This window comes from Sarcophilus harrisii, chromosome 6 (assembly GCF_902635505.1).
Source record: "Sarcophilus harrisii chromosome 6, mSarHar1.11, whole genome shotgun sequence".
NCBI classification, from domain to species: domain Eukaryota; kingdom Metazoa; phylum Chordata; class Mammalia; order Dasyuromorphia; family Dasyuridae; genus Sarcophilus; species Sarcophilus harrisii.
The window spans coordinates 142,108,752-142,132,977 of NC_045431.1; the positions used below are offsets into that span (position 1 = coordinate 142,108,752).

The following is a 24,226-nucleotide window of genomic DNA, read 5'->3' on the forward strand; positions in this document are numbered from 1 at the left end:
CAATACAGGGAGGATCACATAGACAAAGACACTACATTTCAGGAACATTTTCTGCTCTATATTCACAATTCACAGGCACACATTTCCATCGCTATCATGACTATATTTATTAAATGGAGAAAAGTAAAATTTTCAAGAATTTTGTTGCACTTGCCTTATTGCCTTCTAAGGTATTCCTGATTAGTCTCCCTCTTCTCTAGGAATAGTTTTCTGTAGGTCATGGAAGATATTAAGGAAAGGTTTGGGATCTGTCAAGGGCTCCTCTAGGAATCAGAAACTCTAAATAGTGAAAGCAGAAAAAACATAATAAGTTCTAAGAATTTGAAGTCATTTCCCAATTTCCTATAAACCACTGGATATTTTAGAAACCCTACTAGCTTTCATTCTAGACAATCTCAGCTCTCTATCCTTTTGAGAAGTAGCTTTTGTCTCCTAAATCAAATCTAAATAGGTACTGGTGGCTACTGCTGCTGCTATTGCTGAGGATGATGATGAGTCTCTGGTCTCAGTTGGCTGTAGGTAATTTCCAAGAAACAACGAAAGCCTAAAATTCTCTTGCTACTTATGTGTCTGGACATCTTCTTTGACAGCCAAATGTGTCTATAACCCCACATATTGAAGAATCAAATCAACTCTTAATCTCAGAAGCAAATGGGAGGATCATATCATTCAGTATGTCCAGATAGTCCATCCTGTATCTGTTTTTCCTCATAGCTCAAGACTCCAAGCTTCTGCTCTCACTCTCTTCTTTGTACTACCCCATCCACCCACCTTATCTTTTAATATTACTTCTGCCTGAGCAAGTAAGTCCCCATGTCTTTCTGTGAATAGAAACAATGGTGGTATATACCACACTTGGAATAAGAGAACTGAGGGTTGATCTCAGTTACTTTTGTGTCTATTCAGGCTTCTATTAATATCATCCTCTGAGCAGTCAGGAAGTTAGGATTTAGGGAAATTTTTCTTTATATGCTTGCCATAGTATTCCTCACAATATCTTCTTATGACTCTACTAACTCCTTGAAAGCTGGATCTTAGATTCCCTGACTTTGTTTCCATCTTCCATTCATTTATTTTTAAAATCTATATTGGTTGTTGAATTTGGTGGGAATTCCCATCAGTTCAAGACAAATACCATTTTTCCTTCCAAAGATACAGCTAAGGTTTCACTCTGATAAAATGTTGCATTTGGTGAAATTAAGGTGGAGATATGAATAAAAAAAGACAATTATAATAAAGAAAATTCAATGATCTAGAAAAATTCAGGTGAGAAGCTTTGAGTAAGAAAATAATTCCATAATCACTGTAAACGGAGTTTCAGCTAAAAATATATGTGGGCCACAAATTCTCCTGATATTTCAAAAAAATCTTTAAAGAGATTATAAATCTGCTTGACCTAACCTAATCCTACCTGCTTGCTGTAGCCGGCAGGGATCCTACCCTGCAGTTGAAATAAACCAACCAACAAACAAAATGCATATAAATTTTTGCAAAGATGATTCCACTCACCATTGGTACATGAAATGTGCACACACTTAAGAACAATATAAAATCCAATGGAACTTAAAGACAAACAATAGAAATCACATCCAAATAGCATCCCTAAATGAAAAAAGGCTGGCAAATGAAGGCTAGCTTATAAAAGTTGTAGCTAGATAACCGTTTTCTAGTGTGGTATAATAATAGGGAGAACCTTGAAACTAGAATAGCTTTTGCAACCAAAACTAATTTAGTTAACAAAATTATATGCTTCCCAAAAAGTGAGAGGTTCATGACAATATGATTGTGATTTGTAGGAAAGTTCCATGCCACCATAATTGGTAAGTATGCTTCCATCAATGAGAAAACTTGATGAGGTCAAAGAAAATTTTATGAAGACCTGGAGACCTTTATCATCAATGCACCAATAAAGGACAAGCTTATAATTCCGGGTGACTTTTTTTTTCAGAGTAGGCACAGACCATCAGGTATGGCTAAGGGGAAGAAGAGACAGAAACAGCAACAACAACTGTCACTACTGAAGACTTGTAGCTCTCATGATCTTTTCACCACCAACACTGTTTTACAGTTAGCTAAAAATAATGTTTGTCCTTTGATTTTTCTAAAAGGATCGATGACATAATGAGTGATATTTTGACTTGTGTGTAAATTGGATTTAAGAGAAGCAGAGTTGCAAAAATTGTCAGCCTCATTCTCTATTCCTGAGTCATTGTCATGGCACGACAACCATCAGAACAACTGCAGTGGACCAAGATGCAGTGGATGACCTTATTATCTTGATTTCTGACCAAGCTCTTAGCATTCCACATTTCCTGCTTCAGCCACCTTCATAGTCACTGGAACGAATTGTTCTCAACCAACCATTCTGGTGGGGAAAGCCTGTTACATGACAGCATACTTGCAGGGGTTCTGGATAATAGATTATGTTCTTGCACTTTGCTCACAGGGGTTCTGGATAATGGATGATGTTCTTGCACTTTGCTCCCATGCTTTTTAGTATGATGTTTTAAGTGATGTTGTCAGCCACCTTCATCAAGGACAAAAACGACTTCAGGGTCAGCTACTACACTGACTGTAAATTATTTAAATTGAAAAAGCTCCAATTCAAGATTAAAGTGGAGACAGAGTTGTGACCTCATTCTTGCATGGTTGTGAAACCTGGACAAAATATCAGTACCATGCCAGGAAACAAAATCACTTTCATTTGGATTATTTTAGGAAGCTTCTGAAGATCACCTGGCAAAATAAGGTACCAAAATTTGAAGTCCTTTTGGAGCTCAATTGTCAAGTATTCAGATTCTATGTGCAGAGAGCACAACTGGAACGGGTGGGTCACATTGTTTGAACTCATGCAAAGCAAGTACACACAGGAAAATCAGAAGTAATATAATATTCTCAAGGTCTCTCTGAAGATCTTTGGAATCTATTGTAAGACATATGAGACACTGACAAAGGACCATCCAGTGTGGTGTGCCTGAATCTTAAGAATTTCCTATCCTCTATGAACAAAGCAGAACGGCAGTAGCTCAAAAGAAACATGAGATGTGAAAATGTGCAGATATCACCTCTTAAATGTTTATATGAACTATTTATGACTAACCTATGGTAAAGACCTTCTGAATTCTTATTGATTTTATCAAATCATAGTCAGATATGCTATATCTTGATTCTGACATGGTAAAATTATTTTGTTCCTAATCAAAACCAAAAAAACCAAAATCTAACTTGATTCTGTTATGTTTAACATTTTTATCACTGATCTGAGTAAAGGTTCACATGGCATGTTCATCAAATTTTAGTTGATGCAAAGCTTAAAAGGAAAGCTTACACAGTGCTTGAAAAAAATCAGTATGCAAAATGATTTTGCAAGTTAGAGTATGAACTAAATTTAAGAAACAAATGGAGATTCTTGTATTTGAGAGAAAAAAAATAAGAGTCACAAATAAAGATGGGGAGAGATGAATAGACCTCGATTTTCAGAAAAGGATCTGAAGATTTTAGTAGGTTACAAGCTCAAAATGAGTCAGTATTGTGAGATATTCCCAAAAGCTATGCAGTTCTGAGCTATCTTAAGTGAAACCTATTTTCCAGGAATAAGGAAGCAATAATCGCATTATACTTTGTCCTTGGCAAGCTTCTTCTGGAGAATTGACTTTATTTCTGTGCACTATAGTCTAAGAGGAACATTGATAACATCAAAAGCATTCAAATATGGTTAAATAAGATGGTGAACAGTCCATGCTTCATAAAGATTAGCTGAAGGAATTAGGTATATTTAATTTTGAGAAAATAATTCTCAGCAGCAACATGATCTCTGTTTTTAAGTTTGAGAGCTGTCATTTGGAAGAAAAGATTTACTTGCTCTGTTTGGTCCCAGAAGGAAGAGCCAGGAGCAATGGAGAGAAAATTTTTACAGGAAACTTTAAAAATTAGAGCTGTCAAAAAATTGAATGAACTGCCTAGAAAGAGAAATGACTTTTTTTCTTGGAGGTTCTCAACCACACACTGGACATATCCCCTACAACATTTATCCCTTTCCCCTTCAATCATTTTGACCAATTTGATATATTAAAATCTCAAGGTTGTTTTAATTTGCATTTCTCTAATCAATAATATGGAGCATTTTTTTCATATGACTATAAACTATTTGATTTCTTCATCAAAAAAAAAAAAACTGCCTGTCCTCTTTTCAACAATGAGGTGATCAAGGCAATTCCAATAGACTTGTGATGGAAAGAGCCATCTGCATCCCAAGAGAGAACTATGGAGACTGAATGTAGATAGTATTTTTACTTTTTGTTGTTTGATCAGTTGGTTACGTTTTTTCTTTCTTGTATTTTTCCCCTTTTGATATTATTTCTTATGCAGCATGATGACTGTGGAAATGCCCTATATTGGATTTCTCACTATCTATGGGAGGGGAAAAAAGGGAAGGAAGGGATAAAAATTTGGAACACAAGGTTTTACAAAGGTGTATTTGGAAAAATAAAAAGTTATACTAAAAAAAAACTGCCTCTTCATATCTATGATTTCAGATCCCTTCCACTATTCCTTTAAGCACAACTGACATGCTTCTCATTAACAGTCAACAGCCATTTGTTATTGTTGTTCAGTTGTTTTTGACTTTTCATAACCTCATTTGGAGTTTTCTTGATAAAGAAACTGAATTGATTTGCCATTTCCTTGTCATTTTATAGATGAGGAAACTGAGGCAAACCGAGTTAACAGACTTGCCCAGGATCATACAGCAGTAAGTATCTGAAGCCAAATTTGAACTAGGTTCTTCTTTGGCCAAGCAATCTATCCAGGGTGCCACCTAATTACCATCTGCAGACATATTTAGTTCTTCAAAAGGAAAAAATAGTAAAAAAAAATACTATTTTGTAACTTATAATAGCAAATGGTATAACTAAAATATAATATCCCTCATAATTCTTGGGCACACTTTCTCAGAAATACCAACAGCACAGGGAACACAAATTTAAGAGATCTTGGGGAGTAAAACATGTAAGTTATAAACATGCGGCTGAAACTAATCAATCTGGGATAGGCTAAACCTAATGCCTTTTTTTTCCAGGATTTGATAGCATTTCTCTCCTTTAGAATTAGTATTTTCATCAGTTCTTTGCTAACTAGTGAATGCAAAGTCTCTGCTGGGCTGTTTACTCAATGAGGCTCTCCTTGTTTATTCTTCAGGACATTACAAATCAATCCACTGAGCTAGCTCTTTTCTAGGGCTAAAAGTCCTCTACTTGAAGCTGTTTTGACCCTGATGTGATTGCCTTTTTGTATTTAGATCTCTCTGGAGTGGGTATCTCTGATCTTCTAACTGTTCTGTGAACTCTCTCAAATTGATTCTCCAGCCAACAAATGGGGCATCTCCTTGGAAGCTCCACCACTAGAAATGGGCTTGTTCCAATTTGGAACTATGCCCAAATGGCTATAAAACTGTGCCTACTCGTTGATCCAGCAGTGCTAGTACTGGGTCTATATACCAAAGAAATTATAAAAAGAAAAAAAAAAGAGAAAAGAACCCACAGGTGCAAAGATGTTTGTAACAGCCCTTTTTGGTTTTTGTTTTTCTTTTTTTTTCTTAAAGCTTTTTATTTTCAAAACATATGCATAGAAAAATTTTCAGCGTTCACTCTTGCAAAACCTTGTGTTCCAAAATTTTTCCCTCCCTTCTCCCCATGTACTCCCCTAGATAGCAAGTAATACAATATATGTTAAACATGGGCAATTCTTCTATTCATATTTCCACAAGTATCATGTAGCAGCCCTTTTTGTAGTGGCAAGGAACTGGATACTGAAGATGCCCATCAGTTATGGAATGGTTGAATAGGTTAAGGTATGTGAATGTAATGGAATATTACTATACTATAAGAAATAATTATGCAGATTTGAGAAAATCCTGGAAAAAATTTGCATGAACTGATGCTAAGTGAAATTAGCAGAACCAAAACAACATTATACGTAGTAACAATAAAATTATGTGATAATCAACTACGATGGATTTGGCTCTTTTCAATAATGAGGTGAATCAAGGCAATTCCAATAGACTTGTGATAGAGAAAGCCATCTACATCCAGAAAACTATGAGAACTAATTGTGGGTCAAAGAATAGTATTTTCATTTTTTGCTGTTATTGTTGTTTGCTTGCTTGTTCAATTTTTTTTCAGGTTTTTTTCTCTTTTGATCTTATTTTTCTTGTACAGCATGATGAAAATAGAAAAATGTTTAGAAGAATTGAACATGTTTAACATATTATAGTGCTTATTGTCTAGGGGAGGGGGCAAAGAGTGAAGGGGGAAAATTTGGAACATCAGATTTTGCAAAAGTGAATATTGAAAACTATCTCTGCATGTATTTGGCAACATAAAATACTATTTTCAAAACAAAAAAAAAAAAAAAAAAAGGGGGGGAAGAAGAAATTGGCTCTTTCTCTCAAAAGCATTGCCCTATGGAAGAATCTTTTACAACTATTGGCTCCAAGTCTGAATAGGTTGCATAACTAGTAACTCAGCTTTTTAGGATGCCTCAGAATTGTGTCTAATTTCTATTCCAAACAATCTATTTTCCCTTCAGATTCAGTCAGAAAGAGGAACTTCACAAGAGGTTCATTGAGTGTTAACACAATTATGATATCTGTATTTGTGTTTAAATCCTGTATCTAATTAACCAAGTTGGAGAAAGGTGGGAATAAAATCCTCAACCCCCTGTTATCTTTTCTGTTAAATGTATGCAAAGCCTAGATGATAAGAGATCCCAATCTGGAAATTAGCATTTCCCTACATAACCACAGGTCAACTATAATAGCTGGTAGATTAGAAATCATATTCACTTCAAAATTCATGGTTATATAATTTGAATAAACAGGTATAATTTTACAAAATTCTTACAGGTTGCCTCTTATGTTGAAGCTTGTAACTTTTCTTACTCAAAAACAATAAAGAAAAGGGAAAAGCATATCAAGTGTTCTCATTCAAATGGAAAATCTGACCTTGAAAAGAGTTCTGAAACATTCAGAGTTCCCTACACAGGGATTAGAAATTGACCACAATTACTTTTCCCATCGTCTTTCATCTTTACATGAAAAAGCCAGGTAGTTTGAACCTTTTTGGTTCATGGGAAGAGTATTTTTCTTTCCTCCCTCTATTACTGTGAATTCAAATGCACAAAATGTGTTTAAACATGGAATGATGGGATTTGGGATTTCTCTGTCCTCCCAAATTACTCCAGGCATCCCTATAACATGGGAATCTAAAAAAGAAATTTAAACTCATCTCTTACCAGGACAAGCTGTTTATTTTAAAAAGGAAAACAGAACTCAGAGCACTTACCACACCACTTACCACACCTCAACAATTAGGTGGGACTGTTAAAATAAATTTAGAATTTAGTGTTGATTATTCAGAGTTTCTAGGCTATCTGGTCAACTTTTCCTCTCTGCTTCAAATCAATAAAACTCTTAATAATGTTGTCTAGACTGATGATAAACATGACAAGCAGTTTTTCCTAGACAATAAGACAAGCAGTCTTTTTTTTTTTCCAAAAGAAAAACAAATATGATGTATTCATAGTGTGCTCCAGACAAATTGCTAATCACAAGCATTCTAACTGTGCAACATCTTTGTGTTTATGTAAACTTCTACACTTCTAAAATGTGTAATAAAAGAACACATAGCTTTGGGGAGCAAACCTGTAATTTTATTGATATAAAACAGATTAGGATGAGGAAACTCACCCTAACCAATGCGTATCAGTATTTGCATTTTATAACATTTCCCCAAAAAAGAAGGGGCTTCTCCATGTGTGATATATCTCCAGTTCAGGATTGGGAACCTCTACCACTAATCTATATTTACTGACAAAACACAAATTCATTTCTTGTCTTTCCTACCATTTAATAGACAACAAATTGTTATGGTTTACCAGCATCACAGGTCCCTGGAGAGTGAAATTCCCATAGCAGCTCTGTTTTCAAAATGAAAATTCTCTCTCCTCTTCTCCCACTCTTCCCAAATTCCTAGTCTTGTTTTATTCTAAAATGTTCTTGGGTCTCCACCCTTAAAATATTTCATTTGACCCATCTCCTCAAACTATTATTCTATATCTTTCCATCTTTTCACCACTAATGTCTTAGGGGGGAAAATAGACTACACAGATTTCCTTAATGAAATCACATCTTATTCATCTTCATAATTTGATTCCATTATTTTTCTGAATTTTCTCAAGGATTAAAAAATCCTTCTGAGATTCTTGTTTGAGGACCATTTTTTCCCCTATTTGCTGCTTTAAACACTGATGACCTCCCCCTTTTGTCATCTGGCTTTCATGATATTGATGTCTCCTGATTCTCTGCTCCCTAATTATAGTTGTTCTTGAAGACTGTGCCCTAGGCTTTCCCAGGTCTTCCCTTGCTCTTCATCCTGCTTTTTGTCCATCTCTTCAGCTCCCAAGGATTCCATTCTTCATTCTTAGCAGATGACCCCCATATCTAAATTTCAGTCTTCAACTATATCCCAAGTTTTAGTCCTGAACAGCTGTCTGATGGACATACCAACAACATAACTCATTACCTTTTCCCCCTAAGTTTGACCATATTAACATTCTTATTTGTGTGGCAAGTACTGGCATCCTTCTGGCCAAAGAGATTAATGACCTTTTAGTGATTTACCTGTTATTTATCCTCACTCTTGCCCTGCCCCATTTAATTTTTTAACAAGTCAAATTAATGCATTTTCTATTAAAGATGGCTTACCTTTCCTATTCTAAACATTAACATAAGTTATACTCTCAGTTAAGAAATCATTACCTTTCACCTGAACTATTATAGCTATATCCTAATTGGTATCTCTTCTTCCAGTTTTTCTCCTCTCTGATCTATTCTTCTTAGAGATGCCTCAAATCATTTCCCTGAAGTATAAATCTAAGAATGTAACTCTTCTGTTCAAGAACCATTACGTTGTCTCAAAGATAAAATACAAAATGCTGGATTTTGGTATTTAAAACCCTTTCCCAATCTGCTTCCAGACTTACTTACTTATTTCACATTATTCTATGTTATACATTCTACATTCCAAACTTATTTCATCACTGTGCCTCAGGCTCTGAAATCCATTGCCCATCTTTGTTTACACAGGTTGTCTGACATCTATGTATCTGATGAACGTCTAGCTTTTCAATTTTTTAGATTCCTTTGGGATTTCACTCAGGTGCCATCTAAAATTTAGGAAGCCTTTTCTTATTACCTACTTTTTATTCCATCCCACCTCAAAATATCATATATTCACTTGATATATTTGCATATTTTGGTTGAATGTAAGTTTCTTGAGGGCAGGAACTTTTTTATATCTTTTTTCATCTTTTTCTTTCCAATGCCTTGCTTAGTCTCTTATATATAGTCAATGTTGGATAAATAAGATGGAGTTGTTGAACTGAAATATTAATTTGTTTCTCCTTTTATTAATTTTTTGTTTTCCAGATTGTTCTCTCTCAACTTCACACTTAAACTGGAAAACTGGGAAGATCATGAGTTTCACATATTTGAGCATAAGTGTAATTTAGGAAGTTGTCTTGTATTGTCTGGCCCATCCCTCCAATTGACCACCTGCAAGGTCAAAGGCAGCAAGCTGTAAGCTATTTGTTTTCTAAATTGCCTTGTTTTTGAAAAAGGAACAGAGAAGTTCATGAGTGGACTGCTAGTAGGTATCTTTTCAAGGTGAATTCAGACTGATTTGTAGCATTATCTGGGAATACCATACAAGGGTTGTCTGGTCTGAAAAAGGAGCAGACGTATCAACATTTTGAATAACTAGAATTTTGCCCTGGCTGATTGACACTCCATTTATATAAAATGCTGATGCATCTGCTACTTTTTGAGATAGCAAATGGAGAATTCTCTTTGTCCCTTCTTCCTTTCTTATGACCCTTGTATGGTTAACTGGTTCAATTCACTTCCTTATTTCTTCTGATTGAAAGGTCAGTGAGTTAGAGTTGACCTTGACTCTTAAGTAGAGTCAAATAATAGTAGTGCAGAGTTTTCAATGCTTAACTACTTGTACAATTTCAAACACTCTTTCCCTTCAAATTCAGTTATATTTTTTTCTTTTTTCTAAATCTTACTTTGAACTCATTTCTCTTACATTTCTCTTCTTGTTAGCACAGGGAAGGCACTCTCAGCTAAAGAGTTCTTTGCTCATTCCTACATAAGAATGAAACAAATGAAACACCTTTAAGTGTTATAGGTGCAATTTACTCTTCTGCTTCACATGCCCCTGAAGACTCAGCTCCCCTTAGTCCTTCCTCTCATCTGTTCAAAGTGTACTTGTCAAGATGGAGGCTTTGACATTGACAATTCGGTCTGTCAATTGGAATTTCTGTGCCAAGCATTGGGCCAAACTGTGAGAATAAAAAGAAAGGTTAAAAAACAAGTTTCTGAACCTAAGAAGCTCACAATATAATGAAGTAATAGTGAACACACCTGTAGACAAACAGGAAAAATCAGATATGGTCAAATAAAAAGGTACTAAGATTAAAAAGGAGTGGCACAAATGATATGAACAGACAATTTTCAGACAAAGAAGTTAAAGTCATTTTAATCATATAGAAAAAAATGCTCTACATCACTCTCGATTAAAGAAATGCAAATTAAGACAACTCTGAGGTATCATCTCACAGATTTGTTAAGACAGCAAAAAAAAAAAAAGATAAATGTTGGCGGGATGTAGGGAAATTGGGACACTAATGCATTAGTTTTTTGTTTGATTTTAAGGAAACTTCCCCTTATTCCTACATTTTTAGCTGTTCTTCTTGTTGCTCTTTTATAATAGCTTTTTCTAAGTTTTTTTTTAGTTGTATGCACAATTAATTAATTTTCTCTTCCTTTATTTTATTCATGTAAGCATTGAGCAAGATAAAATTTCTCTTAAAAAATTCTTTGGCTGCATCCCATAAGATTTGGTATGTTGACTCATTATTGTCATTCTATTGAATACACTTTTCAATTGCTTCTATGAGTTGTTTGACCCATTCATTTTTTAGGATTAGATTATTTAGCTTTCAATTGGTTTTTAATATATCTTTTCCTTATACTTTATTGAATGTAATTTTTATTGCATCATCTGAAAAGAATGCATTTTTTTTTTGCATTCGATTTTGAGACTTCTTTAATACCCTTATAGGTGGCCAATTTTTGTGTAGGTGCAACATACCACTGGAAAAAAGGTATATTCCTTTCTATCCCCATTCATTTTTTTCCAAAGTTCTATCATATCTAATTTTTATCAAATTCTCTTCTTAACATCTTTCTTTTTTTGATGGTTTGATTTATCTAGTTCTGATAGAGCAAGGTTGAAATCCCCCACTAGCACAGCTTTGCTGTCTGTTTCTTCCTGCAGCTCTCAACTTCTCCTCTAGAAATTTGGATGCTGTATTATTCAATGCATTTATGTTTAGTATTGATATTACTTCATTATCTATGGTACCCTTTAGAAAGAAATAGTTTTCTTCCTTATATCTTTTAATTAGATCTAAGTTTGTCTTTTCAAGCATTTGCTTGATCGGAGATATCAATATCACTAACCCTGACTTTTTTTTTTAAGTTCAGCTGAATTATAGTAGGTTCTGCTACAGCCTTTTACTTTTACCCTTTATTTATCACTATGCTTTAAATGTGTTTCTTGTACACAATGTTGTAAGATTCTGGCTTTTTATGGGAGAGTTTATCCCATTCGCATTTACAGTCAAAATTACTACCACCTTATTTTCTATCATTCTACTTTACCCAGATTATACTTTGCTTTTTCCTTTTACCCTTTTTCTCATCTCCAGTATTTTCCTTCTTACCATCATCTCCCTCAATCTACCTTCTCTTTTTTCAATCCCCTCCCCTTTCTTATCCCATTCTCCTTCTACTTTTGGCAATCCTTCAACTGGCTTCCATCTTTCTTTTTCCCCTTCCCTTTCTACTTTCCTATAGGTTGAGATCAATTTGTATACCAAATTAAGTATATATGTTATCCTTTCTTTGAGCCAAATCCAATGAGATTAAGGTTCAAATGATGTTCATCGTGCTTCCTTCTTTCCTTCAAATGGTAATATTTCTTTTGTGCATCCTCCTGTGGTGTAATGTATTCTATTTTATCTCCCCTTTTCTCTTACCAGTAAAATTTCTTTTAGACAATTTCTTTTTAATTTCATCACATTAAATTCAACTTATACCTACACCCTCTAAGTATACCACTTATACCTGCCTTAACAAAAACAGTTTTCAAAAGCTACAAATATCATCTTCCCATGTAGGGATGTAAATGTTTTAATCTTTAAAAACATCATTTTTTCTTTCCTCTTTAACTGTTTATGCTTTCCTTGAGACTTGTTTTTGAATTTTCTGTTCAGTTCTAGTATTTTCATCAATAATAATAAAAAATTCCCTGTTTCATTAAAAGTCCATCTTTTCCTTTGAAAGATAATGCTAAGTTTTGCTTGGTAGTTAATTCTTGGTTATAGTCCAAGTTCTTTTGTCTTCTGAAATGTCATATTCCAGGCCTTTCAAACCCTAAAGTAGAAAATGCTAGGTTATGCTGATTGTGGCTCCTTGATATTTGAATTATTTCTTTCTGGCTGCTTACAATATTTTCTCCTTGGTTTGATAATTCTGGCATTTAGCTACAATATTCCTTGGAGTTTTCATTTTGGGGTGTCTTTCAGGAAGTATCAGTGGATTCATTCAATGACTATTTTACTTTCTAGTTCTAGAATATCAGGGCAGTTCCTTGATAATTTCTTGAAAAATGTTTCCAAGTTTTTTTTAATTATTATTATGGTTGTCAAGTAGTCCAGTAATTCTTAAATTGTCTCTCCTAGATCTATTTCCAGGTCAATTGTTTTACCAATGAGATATTTTACATTTTCTTTTCTTTTTCCTTTTTTTGTTGTTTGACTAATTCTTGATGTCTCATTGAGTATTTCCCTTCCATTTGTCCAATTATAATTTTTAGTGATTTTTTTTAATTTAGCTTATTTATTTCCTTTTATATTTGACCAATTGTACTTTTAAAGGAGGTTTTTCCCCATTTCACCTATTCTAATTTTTAAACAGTAGCTCTCTTTTTCCATTTCACCAATTCTGTTTTTCAAGTTATTTTCTTTTTTCCATTTTGTTAAATTTATTATTGAAGGAGTTGTTTTCTTCAGTTGATTTTTGTTTCCTTTTCTAAGCTCTTTCCCCAGTCTTTCTCCTCTCTAACATTATTTCTTTTTCCCCTAATTTTCTTCTCTCTTTTAAGATCTTTTAAAAAAAAAAGATCCTTTTTGAACTCTTCCAAGAGAGCTTTTTGTTCTGTAGACTAGTTCATATCCCCTTTAAGGTTTCATCTGAAGATATTTTTCCCTTGTTCTTCTCTTCTGGGTTCCTGTTCTCATGATCTTCTCTGTCTCCATAGCAGCTTTCTATGATGAGGGCTCTTTTTGCTTTTTTGCTCATTTTTAAAAATTGAGTTCAGCTTCTCGGGCACAGGAGAAATTGTCCCAAATTCTTTTGTAGGGGGAAAAAGGCCTCTCAATTCCTGTGCAGTCTTGGAGCTAAGATTGAAGTTGGGATTGGGGCTGTGGAGGCTTGTTGTGCTAGGTGAGTCTGGTCAAGTATCATCTGTTGTGCTGTGTTTTGAGGTTCACAATTTACTTTCTGTTATTGGGTTGAGATCTTACAACTGGTCTGTGGATCCACTGGATTTCTAAAGCAGGACAGTGTAACCAATGATGCTGGAATTTGGCACACCAGGCCTCCCTGCACTGAACCTCCCCATGCTGTGCCTGCTATAGGTCGTGTTTCTCCCTGCCCAGTGAGAAAAAGCTTTCCTGAAGTCCTTCTAAGATATCTTAAACTGGAAAATTATTATGCTCTGAATGTTTAGGGTCTGTTACTCCAAAATCCATTCAGAGACTTGATCTAGCATTGATTTGAAGGAAGCTGAGGAAAAGGAGAACTCGAACAATATATTGGCTACAGGCAAAACTAATGCTTTATTGGTGGAATTGAGAACTGATTCAACTTTTCGGACTTGAAACTATGCCCAAATGGTTTAAAAACTGTGCATATCATTTGGAACTATTTAAAAGTTCTCTCGAGTTCCTGTGGCTACTATTGGTTTTTTGCAATGCACCATTTTGTTCAAAATACTGTAATAACTTCTAAATTGAAATTATGCTGTTGATTGCTATAGTAGGATGATTCCTTTGGATAGAACTGCAAGGGACCTCAGGAATTATCAGTCCAAAACACTAAGTTTAGGTATGAATTTTTTCATTCTGCATTTTCAAAAAGGACCAATATTTGGGTTAAAATAATAGAAGATCAGTGTTATCTTGACTTGTACATGAATTAAATTTAAGTGAGCCAGAGTTGCACAAAATCATCAGTCTCATTCTATCTTCCAGAGTTATCCAAGCCAAGTGAAAAGGCAAAAGTCAAGATGACTGGTATTTGTTGTGTCTTGTTTTCTAGGGTCCCCAAGCTGGGGTGACAAAACATACTGTGCTTTCTAGATCCCCCATGCCAGGGTGAAAAAATATACTGTCTTAATGGAGGAATGATGAGGCAAGATTCCCGAGGATGGTTAAAACATGGAGTCTGTTTATTCCAAATTCTCTCACCCTTATATACCCTAGTACCCGTATATCACCAAAGCAACATTGCACATGCACTAAGTGGGACCACATGAACAACTTGCTATTGTATGTAGTTTGTCACCTGCTATCACTCTGCTTCAATCTCAACACAGGTTGTCACTGTCCCTGACTTCTCAGAAAATCAGAAAGCCCTTAGGGGAGATCGGGAGCCAAACCAGACATTGTTAGCAGGTTCCCTCTGGGCTGAAGGGTCTTATACCTTACCCAGAGTTCCCCCACTATCTGTGGCCTTCTACAGGTATTGGTCAGGCATGTAGTATCTGACCTTGGCCTCTGTGATATCTGACCAAGCTTTAAGCACTGCTTACTTCATCTATTTTCATGCCATTGGAACAAATTGTTCTCATCCATCTATTCCTCAGTATTCACATACTTGGGATAGATTCCCCCCTAATTCACCAATGGGTTTCAGACCTCCTGGTTACCCTCAATCTGGTTTAGTCCATATGCCAAAAGAATGTATAATGGGGTGTGTTTGCTGTGCATATGAGAATTTTTTGGAGTCACAGGTGAGAGTTGGGTGATAGGTGAACTCCAAAGTTTCTGAGCAGTTCTGAAAATTACTCCTTATACCAAAGGTATTGATTTCTCTGAAACACCTCATATACCCTGGAAATTAAGGTAAAATGAAGTTAAGTGGCTACCCAAAGACATACAGATAGTAAGCATTGGGGCTAAGATCAAGTTTAAGCTCCTATTCTTCCACAGTAGCTGACAAAATCTCTGATGAGGTAAAATCCTATATGAAACAATACTAGAGAAATTTAATACTGAGAGCACACTCAAAATCCCAATCTCCCACCAGATCCAAGTGCTTAGAACAATCAAATACATAAGACTGAACCTAGGGATTTTATCACTTCTGTAAAGTAAGAAATAGCAGGCATTGATAATGTCCAACCAAAAAAAAAAAAAAAAAAAAAGAAAGGAAGAGAGTATAGTCATATTTGTAGAATATGGGAAAGGCGCCAACAGGGATACTGATGACAGTATCTTGACCCAAAGACAAGCTTAATGAAATGAAAAAAGTAGAAGGGTCTAAAAAGATATAGAAGTTAAGGAGATGAAAAATATATATATATACATATACATATTTGGAATAAGTGAATTCTGGAACAAGAGGATTTCATCAATCTGTAATGCATTTGCAATATGTCCCTTAAGTTTGAGCCAATTTTTTTGTACTTTGTATATACTAGTAGAAGTATATGTTGCAGATTTTTAGAGGGAAGTTTTATATCAAGTGCTATTACTATACCACCTTATTTAATACCACTTTCTAAAAAGCTAATGTATGAAGTGTGGGCCCCACATGTGTAGTAAGGTCCACCTATGTCATGGAGACTATTGTATGACTAGAAGGGAGGCTAAAGAGACATCTTTCATCTCTTTCCCTCACCCTTTTCCAAGGAAGACTTGCATTCAAGCCTGAAGAAGAAGCAATTTGGGACCTGAAGTTACCACTTTCCTCAGAGAAAAGGGGTAGGCACTAGGCTTGAAGAATATCCATCTTTTTAATATATTATTAGTCTGAGAGATATGCTTGGGATTTCAAGGTAACCTTTGATTGTTTTGTTATTTCTGGGGAGAAGAGGGAATCCAAGCTCTAAATCTAAGATTTAATTACCACCAATTACCAGTTCCACAGTGAATACCCACAGAGAATAGTAAAGAAACACATTTATCCAAATCTTAGAAAAATAGGAATCAAAGGCACACATAAAAGAATATATACCAGACAACACAGAGTAAAGGTACTATCCTAATGGTAGTGACATAATTCAATCAAGACTGTCCAAGATCCTCACGCAAGTGGAACTCTCCAAAATCTCAATAATAGGAAGCCAGATATAATATTATAAAGACTGTCTACTGCACTCATGCCTTCCCAGAATCTTTTCCTTCAGTAACCCCAAGAGCAGTTGGTCTCTTCCTTCATTCCTAAAGCTGGAAGCTGACTAGCACTCAAAGAGAACTTAAAACTTGATTATTTGGAGGTAGGAATAAAGAGGGACTTGTCTCTCCCCAAGTCCATTCCATTCCACATAGAGCAAGGTCTTCATTTCTACCAATAAGGAGAAAGTCCCATTACATTAATTAAATGTGTTAAACTAATTGAATTGAAGTTAGCTGATTGATATCTGATAATCATGGCAGAAAGCACTTCTGGTCAGGATTGGTGAGTTAATAAATTAGAAATTTAGTCCCACCTCCCATTGTCCCCTCTTAGTTGGCCCTGGAACCTTGGGGAAACAGAGCATCTGATTGGTTGTTATTGTGCATCTAATACAATGAATCACTCAGAACCAAAAATTAGAGAGTTTAAAGTCTGTCCTTTTACTAAAATCAAATTCCAATACTCTCAGGTAAATATAATTTTTAAGGAAGTTTAAAATCAGTCCAAATGATAACAAAATATAAAAACAGACAAGATTGTTTTTGTTTGTTTATTTCCCCCCTGGTCAACGAGGAGGTTCCCTATAGTCTCAGTAATTACCTAGCAAAAATTTTTAAACTACTTTCATATTCTTGGGCTCAAAGAACCCATATCTAGGTCACAAATCAAATCTACCTGGGAGCAAACCAAAACATTCTGTTCTTTATTACGAGTTCAATGTTTCAAAAAATCCTGTCTAGTATTAAAGAGTTGGAGGGAGAGGTCAGGGAGGGATGCTAACTCACTCTTCAGTAGCTCTTAGCTCATAAAAGCAGTTGAATTCTGGAAAGTCAATCCATTAAAGGAAATAGGAGTCAGGAAAGCAGTCCAAAAGCAGGAGCTAAAATTGTAATAGTATAATGTGAGGGGAACTTAAAGAAATGGAAGTACATTAGAAATAACGACAAAATAAAACATTTGACATTTAATCTAAAGACCTGCATAAGTATACGTACAAAATGTTCCTTAAATATATAAACTTAAATGTAAGAAATTAAATAACCAGAGAACTTCTCAATGCCCTGGCTGACTCATAACAATATTATAAAACTGAAAAGGCTATCTAAATTAACTCACAGGTCTACTGCAATACCAATCAAATTTCTAGAGGGATACTTGACAGAACTATACAGTTATATAAATTTGGAGAAACAAAAGTTCCATAATCTCAAGGGTAATTATGAAAAAAAAAGTCAGGATTGAAAGTGAAAATAGCTAGCACTTTTAATACTATAAAGTAGAAATCATATTTGGTACTAGTTAAAAAAATAAATGTAACTCAATAGAATAGGCTGGACAAGAAGGAAACAGATAAAATGGAACTCAATGAACTTAAGAACATAAATTACTTGGGGAATAGCAGCCTAAGTAATAAAATATAATGGGAAAACTTTAAACTTCAAAACTTTGTTTGGCTGAAAAATTGTTTCAGAACAATTTTAGATAATTATACCATATATCATAATAAGCTACAAGTGGATATGTAATATGAATTTCAAAAATATTACTACTGAGAAGAGAGAATGAAAGAAGAGTATGTATATGAAAGAGGGAGAGAGAAGGAGAGACAGACAGACACAGATAGAGAGACAGAGAGACAAAGAACCAGATAAGGAACCATTCACGACTATGGCTAGGGAAAGAATTCTTAACCAAAGGAGGAAGAAAATTTTTCACAAATATACAGTTACAAATATTTAAAAATCATTTGCAGAAACAAAATCAATTATTTGAAGGGAAGCATTTAATTAGAAAAAAAATTGTGAGTATCAAATACTTCTGACAAGGATTAACTTTTTTATATTAATATTAACGCTTTGCAAGAGAAGAGAAGATGTATTAGGAAATACTGACAATGTGGAAAGATATGAATAAAATTCAAAAATTAAAAAAATGTTACACTACATTATGATTCTATATGTGGCATGATAGACATGGTACCTGACCACAATTCTTCTTTCTATTTTTTCTCTGGAGTAACTTGTTCACTTAAACTGCCCTCATCTTGGCAGTTTGGAGAATTCCCAGGAGGAGGAAGCTTCATTGCTTGTTCATCCTTTCATGATGCATCCATCTGTATGTCATAATTTCATCAAAAGGTATTCACTTTTTTATTTGTTTTCTTTTCCTGCTTAGATAGTTAAGTTGGGCTCTTTTCAATGTTCTGGAGCTTGAAGCAATCACTACAAAGTCATCTGTAAAGAGTAGCATCTGGAGGTTATAAATAGATAGTTCTTCTTTATTATGTAGGAAAAGGATTATAAAGAATGTCATCAAAAGAATATGAGGGAAAATGGGCTCATCATGTATGAAAAGCATAATAGAAATCCTGCATACTTCCTTGGCATAAATTCAATGTCAAAAAATACCAGAAATTCCACCAAATATTACATGAGATCATCTATGGTAAATGTATGGGAAGTTATAAATACCATTTGTACAAAGATATGGATTATGATCTGTATCACTGGAAAAGGAAATGAGGATGCCTAAATTTGTTGAGATCAAAGATTTACTGGAATATTGGAATATTAGAATATATATAATATATATATTATATATAGAATATATATAAAAAATAAAAAAAGAAAAATGTAGTAGAAAGACTTCAAAAATTAAAAGCAAGAAACTTGTATTCTTGTTTTTATTTCACTAGGGTTTTCCTATATTTTTTAAATAATTCTTTTCCTTTCTTCCCTTTTATTTTCCTCTTTCCTTCTCCCTTACTTCCTTACTCTTCCTTTCTTCCTTATTCTTTCTTCTATTATTAAGCGTGGGAAACTCTACCATTGCAAATTAGCCCTTGTTCTGTAAGTCTTTTTATTGGTTTCTTAAGTTTTTAAGCATAGAAATTTTTATTCTTCTTAGTTACCAATTCTCTTTTTCCTACCCCTTCTTTAAAACAAGAAAAATAAAACCTATTACAAATATATATTATTAAGCAAAATACATTTATTTTATTAGTTACATTTAAGAAAGAAAGACATAAGAGGAATTGGGAGAAAAATGAAAGACATGAGAAGAGTGAATGAGGGAGAGTGGAAGAGAAAGGGAGGAAAGAAAAGAGGAAAGAGAAGGAAGAAAGGAGAGGGGAGGGAGACACTGAAAAAGTAAGGATGGAGGAAAAGGAGGGATGAAGGGAGAGAAAGAGAAAGAAAAAAAGTCTTAATCTGTCCTAAGAGTTGATCATTTCTCTGGAGATAACATGTTTTATCTTAAATCCTTTAGGATTGTGGTGGGTCACTATAGTGATCAATAAATAAGCTTTTTAAAATGGATTAGCTTTACCAGATTGCTGTTGCTACATACAAATCTATGTAGATTGTTCTGCTGGATTTGCTCACTTCACTTTGCATCAGTTCACTAAGGTTTTCTCAGGTTTTTATAAAACCACACCCCTTGTTTCTTACAGCACAATAGAATTGCATCATATTCATAGTCAATAACTTGGTCAACCATTCCCCAATTTGTAAGTATCTCTTAACTTTTCAATTCTTTGCCACCACAAAAAGAGCTGTGGTATGGATACATACACACAAAAGTGTATATATGTACACAGATATACATGCACTATATATGTATGTGGGTATGTATGTCTCTATATATAGACATACATACATATACACATACATATAAATCTATATTTGTGCATGTGGGTCATTTTCTTTCATCTCTTTGGAGATCATAGTTTTAGAGCTGAAATTGACCTTACAGGTAATAATGCTCAGCTTCTTCATTTTTAATTATGAGGAAAATGAGACCAAAAGTAATTAAGTGACTCATCTTTGGTCACACAGCTAGAAGTGTCAGAGGCAGGAATCATATGCAGATGCTCCAGCTCCAAAAAGAGCCGCCTTGTCACTGAACCTTGCTGTGTGGTAAAAACCTCAAGGGAGTATTCTAAATCCTTCCCCACCCTATTGTGAGGGTAAATGGCAAATGAGAGTTTGGAGGAAAGCTGGGAAACCGCAAGAACTGAAGTGGGGTTGAAGCTGTGAGAAAGAGGACAAAAGTAATATGACAATACTGATTCATTGATCTGTTTAACTTCTCTATAGCTCCAAGAGGAGAGAACAACTGAAGGAAGAAAAAATGAAAACGTACTTGCCCTCTATTACCAGGAAAAAGTTTAGTAGTAGGATTCCATCCCTTTTGGGCGGGAATAGCTCACAGAACTAGAACTGACAAGTCCAAGGTCATCAATTCCAACTTCTTCATTTTACAGATGAAGAAACTGAAGCTTCCTAAATTAAGTGACAAGCACAAAAAGCTCACATTTTGCCAGAAGCGGGATTTGAACCTCAGAAATCAACTCCACAACCAATGCACTTTCTCCTGTACCTTGTTGCCTCTTTCAGCGATGAGGTTGCTCTGTCCCTTCCCGTTAGTTCCCGCTCTTCAAAGCAGTAATTCAGCTCCCTGAGAGAAAGGAGCTTGGATTCATACCTTAGAGACTTATGGGGAATAAAAGGACAAGCCTGCTAGAGAAGCTCTATAATGGTTCCCCAGTGCCAGACTGTTCAAGACCACAGGTCCTCATTGTGATTTGGTTTAAGTTTTATTGTGATGCACCAATCATTCCAGTTAAGGTGGAAGACCCAACTAGGGGTCTGGACCGGGGAAAGAAGGTGTGAAGTAAAACTGGTAAGAGGGTGATGAAATATTGGCAGGCTGACCCTGGTGCTGGCAATTGGGCGGCTAGTGGCCCCGAGCAGTGGCAGAGAAGCGCCACACCTGCCTTCCTCCCATCCCCCCTCCGTCACCAGGTTCCTTTTTAGCCCGGGTCATTGCCCGCAGGGGCCGCAGGGGCAGCTGTAGCTCCTGGATGGGGCACTGGGAGCCTGCCGTGTGGACTTAAAAAGTGGGACCTCTGGGAACTCTTCCTCCGCGTACTGGTAATTCGGAGAAAGAGTTCCATTTTTTTTTAAAATCAATTTTCCGGCCCCAAGAAGCCTTCCGAAATACCACACACCTCTTGTGAGTGAGCCCTAGTTCATACCATCCCCCATCTCCACGTAGCCCCGAGGAACCTCTCTCTTCTCCCATTTCCAGGATGAATATCAGCAAAAGCTCCGAGTCCCAATTAATTTTTGGAGGAAAATATAAACTGGTGCGGAAAATCGGGAATGGCTCCTTCGGGGACATCTTCCTGGCAGTCAACATCAACAATGGCGAGGAAGTGGCTGTGAAGCTTGAATCACAGACGTCCAAGCATCCTCAACTGTTCTTTGAAGCCAAGCTGTATAAGATTCTCCAAGGGGGGTCGGGCATTGCCCACATGAGATGGTATGGTCGGGAAAGGGGTCACAATGTTCTAGTCATGGACTTACTGGGGCCCAGTCTTGAAGAATTGTTTAATATATGCTCCCGCAGGTTTACAATGAAAACAGTACTTATGTTAGCTGACCAGATGATCAGTAGAGTCCAATACCTGCATGCAAAGAATTTTATACATAGAGATATTAAACCTGATAACTTCCTTATTGGCACTGGTCGTCACTGTAACAAATTATTCATTATTGACTTTGGTTTAGCCAAAAAGTACAGAGACAGCAAAACAAAGGAACACATACCATACAGAAAAGATAAAAATCTCACTGGCACTGCCCGTTATGCCAGCATCAATGCCCACCTTGGCATTGAGCAGAGTCGAGGGGATGATATGGAATCTCTAGGCTATGTATTAATGTATTTTAACAGAACCAGCCTGCCCTGGCAAGGACTAAGAGCTGCAACAAGGAAGCAAAAGTATGAAAAGATTATAGAAAAAAAGATGTCCACTTCCGTGGATTCTTTATGTGGTGGCTTTCCTCCTGAATTTGCAACATATCTAACCTATTGTAGGGGACTCCACTTTGAGGAAGCCCCAGATTATTTTTATCTAAGACAGTTATTCCGGACTCTTTTCAAGTCTCTGAACTATCAATATGACTACTTATATGATTGGACAATACTGAAGCAGAAAGAGACTCAGGAACCAGCCTCTTCTAGTGGTCAAAATCAGCAGCCACACAATTCCACAGTTTTCCAAGCATGAAGAGGAGCAGATTAAGGGGAAGAGATGATCCAAGTAGGCCTTATTACACACCAAACATAGACATTTTATTTCCTATGTACACGCTTGCAAGTGGTTGTGGACAACCATTTACTGGGTATAAAGAACTGTTCTTCGTAGCACTGGTAATGCTGCATCACCAGTTGTAGCTATTATAACTGGGAATATTAACAGATAGTAAAACAATACTCAGCTTTTGATTCAAATTTTTTTCAAGATGGAAAAGGTAACTAAGCAGTTGGCATACAAGTGCTAACTCAGAAGAAATTGTGCCTGTGCTGATTTTTGTTTCTTTTTGAACTCCACTACTTTGAGATTTCACTTCAGAAGAAAGGCACGGACATCTGTAGCCACAGTTGTGAAAATTGTCAATGCTCAAAATGGGGCATTCTTGGTTTATTTCCTTCTTGGGGTCTGCAAGCTGTAAACGTAATATTCTTAACATTTTGGAGGCTTTTGTGTGTAATCCAAGATTCTGGTTTTCAAATATGCAAAAGACTCTGCCTGTTTATTATTATAGAAATAACAACAATTAAAGGGAAGTCTTAAGAAAAACTGGGTTTTTAGTAGATTGTCTTTAGGATTCTGCATTAACTAAAATTCTTGGTGTTAAAAACAAGAACATAATTTGTTTAAAAAAATTGTAGTTAGGTTCTTACTAGTAAACCCATGTACAATACAAAAACAGTTAATTATTATTGTGTTATTTATATTAATAACATTTATATTATTTCTGCAATATTTTAAACTCACATTTCTTAATGTACATTATTTACAAGTTATAATACATAATTTATATTAACTATTTTATAATGTTTATATTTTATAAATGTATTATTTATATACAATGCACTTTTATTAAATTCTTATTTTATGTCAATCACTGTGCAAAGCACTGGGGATACAAATAAGAAAATTACATATGTAAGCTGCTGAGATAAATGTAATCATTATAGAAGAATAAATAACTGACAAGAGAATGATATGGTTAAATAGCAATCTGCAGTTGTCAAATAGCAATCTGCTGTTGTCATAAGGATCAATTAAAAATATGCCATAGTTATGGATCAAGAATACATCTAAAAATATTTTCTAAATTTTGTTTCATAGAATGCAATTCTTGTTCCTATCTCTACCTACCTTCAGTTTTAACTCTTTCAGATCAGAGACATGGTGATGATGTCTTATCTTTATATCTACATGATGACCAGCATATTTAATAAATACAGAGGCAGTGTAGAAAATAGGCTAAGCTTGGAATCAAGTGATACCTTTGTTTATGTTTTGCCTCCAACATCTAGCTGTATGGCTACTGGCAAATTCTTTTACCACTTGAAACCTTAATAATTTCCATAAATAAAATAAGTATAATTAGTCAATCAATCAACATTTATTAAACCTTAACTTTGTGCCTCATGAATTCTGCTAAGCCCTGGAGATATAAACACAAATAATATAAAACGAATAACAAATACATATGAACTAATTTAATACATTATAGATTCAGAGAGAGAGTTTTATGATTTAGGGGATATAAGAGATAT

At 35.2% G+C, this 24,226-nt stretch overlaps 1 protein-coding gene and 1 long non-coding RNA gene across 3 annotated transcripts; one reads left to right on the forward strand and one right to left on the reverse strand.

Annotated features, from left to right (window-relative positions):
* Positions 1-131: 131 nt before the first annotated feature.
* On the reverse strand, positions 132-20,132 carry LOC116419897. 2 transcript variants are annotated; one of them, XR_004230226.1, is made up of 4 exons: positions 19,916-20,132; positions 18,569-18,822; positions 17,374-17,468; positions 132-279 (listed from the first exon to the last, which is right to left on the reverse strand). It is a non-coding gene; the product is annotated as an uncharacterized LOC116419897 (long non-coding RNA). The 2 variants fall into 2 exon arrangements; XR_004230225.1 differs by having other exon boundaries at positions 18,569-18,838.
* A 290-nt stretch (positions 20,133-20,422) lies between these two features.
* Positions 20,423-23,337, forward strand: LOC100919354 (casein kinase I-like). The gene is made up of 2 exons (XM_003772863.2): positions 20,423-21,271; positions 21,680-23,337. The coding sequence occupies exon 2, from the start codon at positions 21,681-21,683 to the stop codon at positions 22,662-22,664; it is 984 nt and encodes a 327-aa protein (XP_003772911.1). The 5' UTR covers positions 20,423-21,271; position 21,680; the 3' UTR covers positions 22,665-23,337.
* Positions 23,338-24,226: the final 889 nt, after the last annotated feature.

Excerpts from the sequence above, each read along its gene's own strand:
- LOC100919354 (XM_003772863.2), top strand. The coding sequence starts at position 21,681 with ATGAATATCAGCAAAAGCTCCGAGTCCCAATTAATTTTTGGAGGAAAA.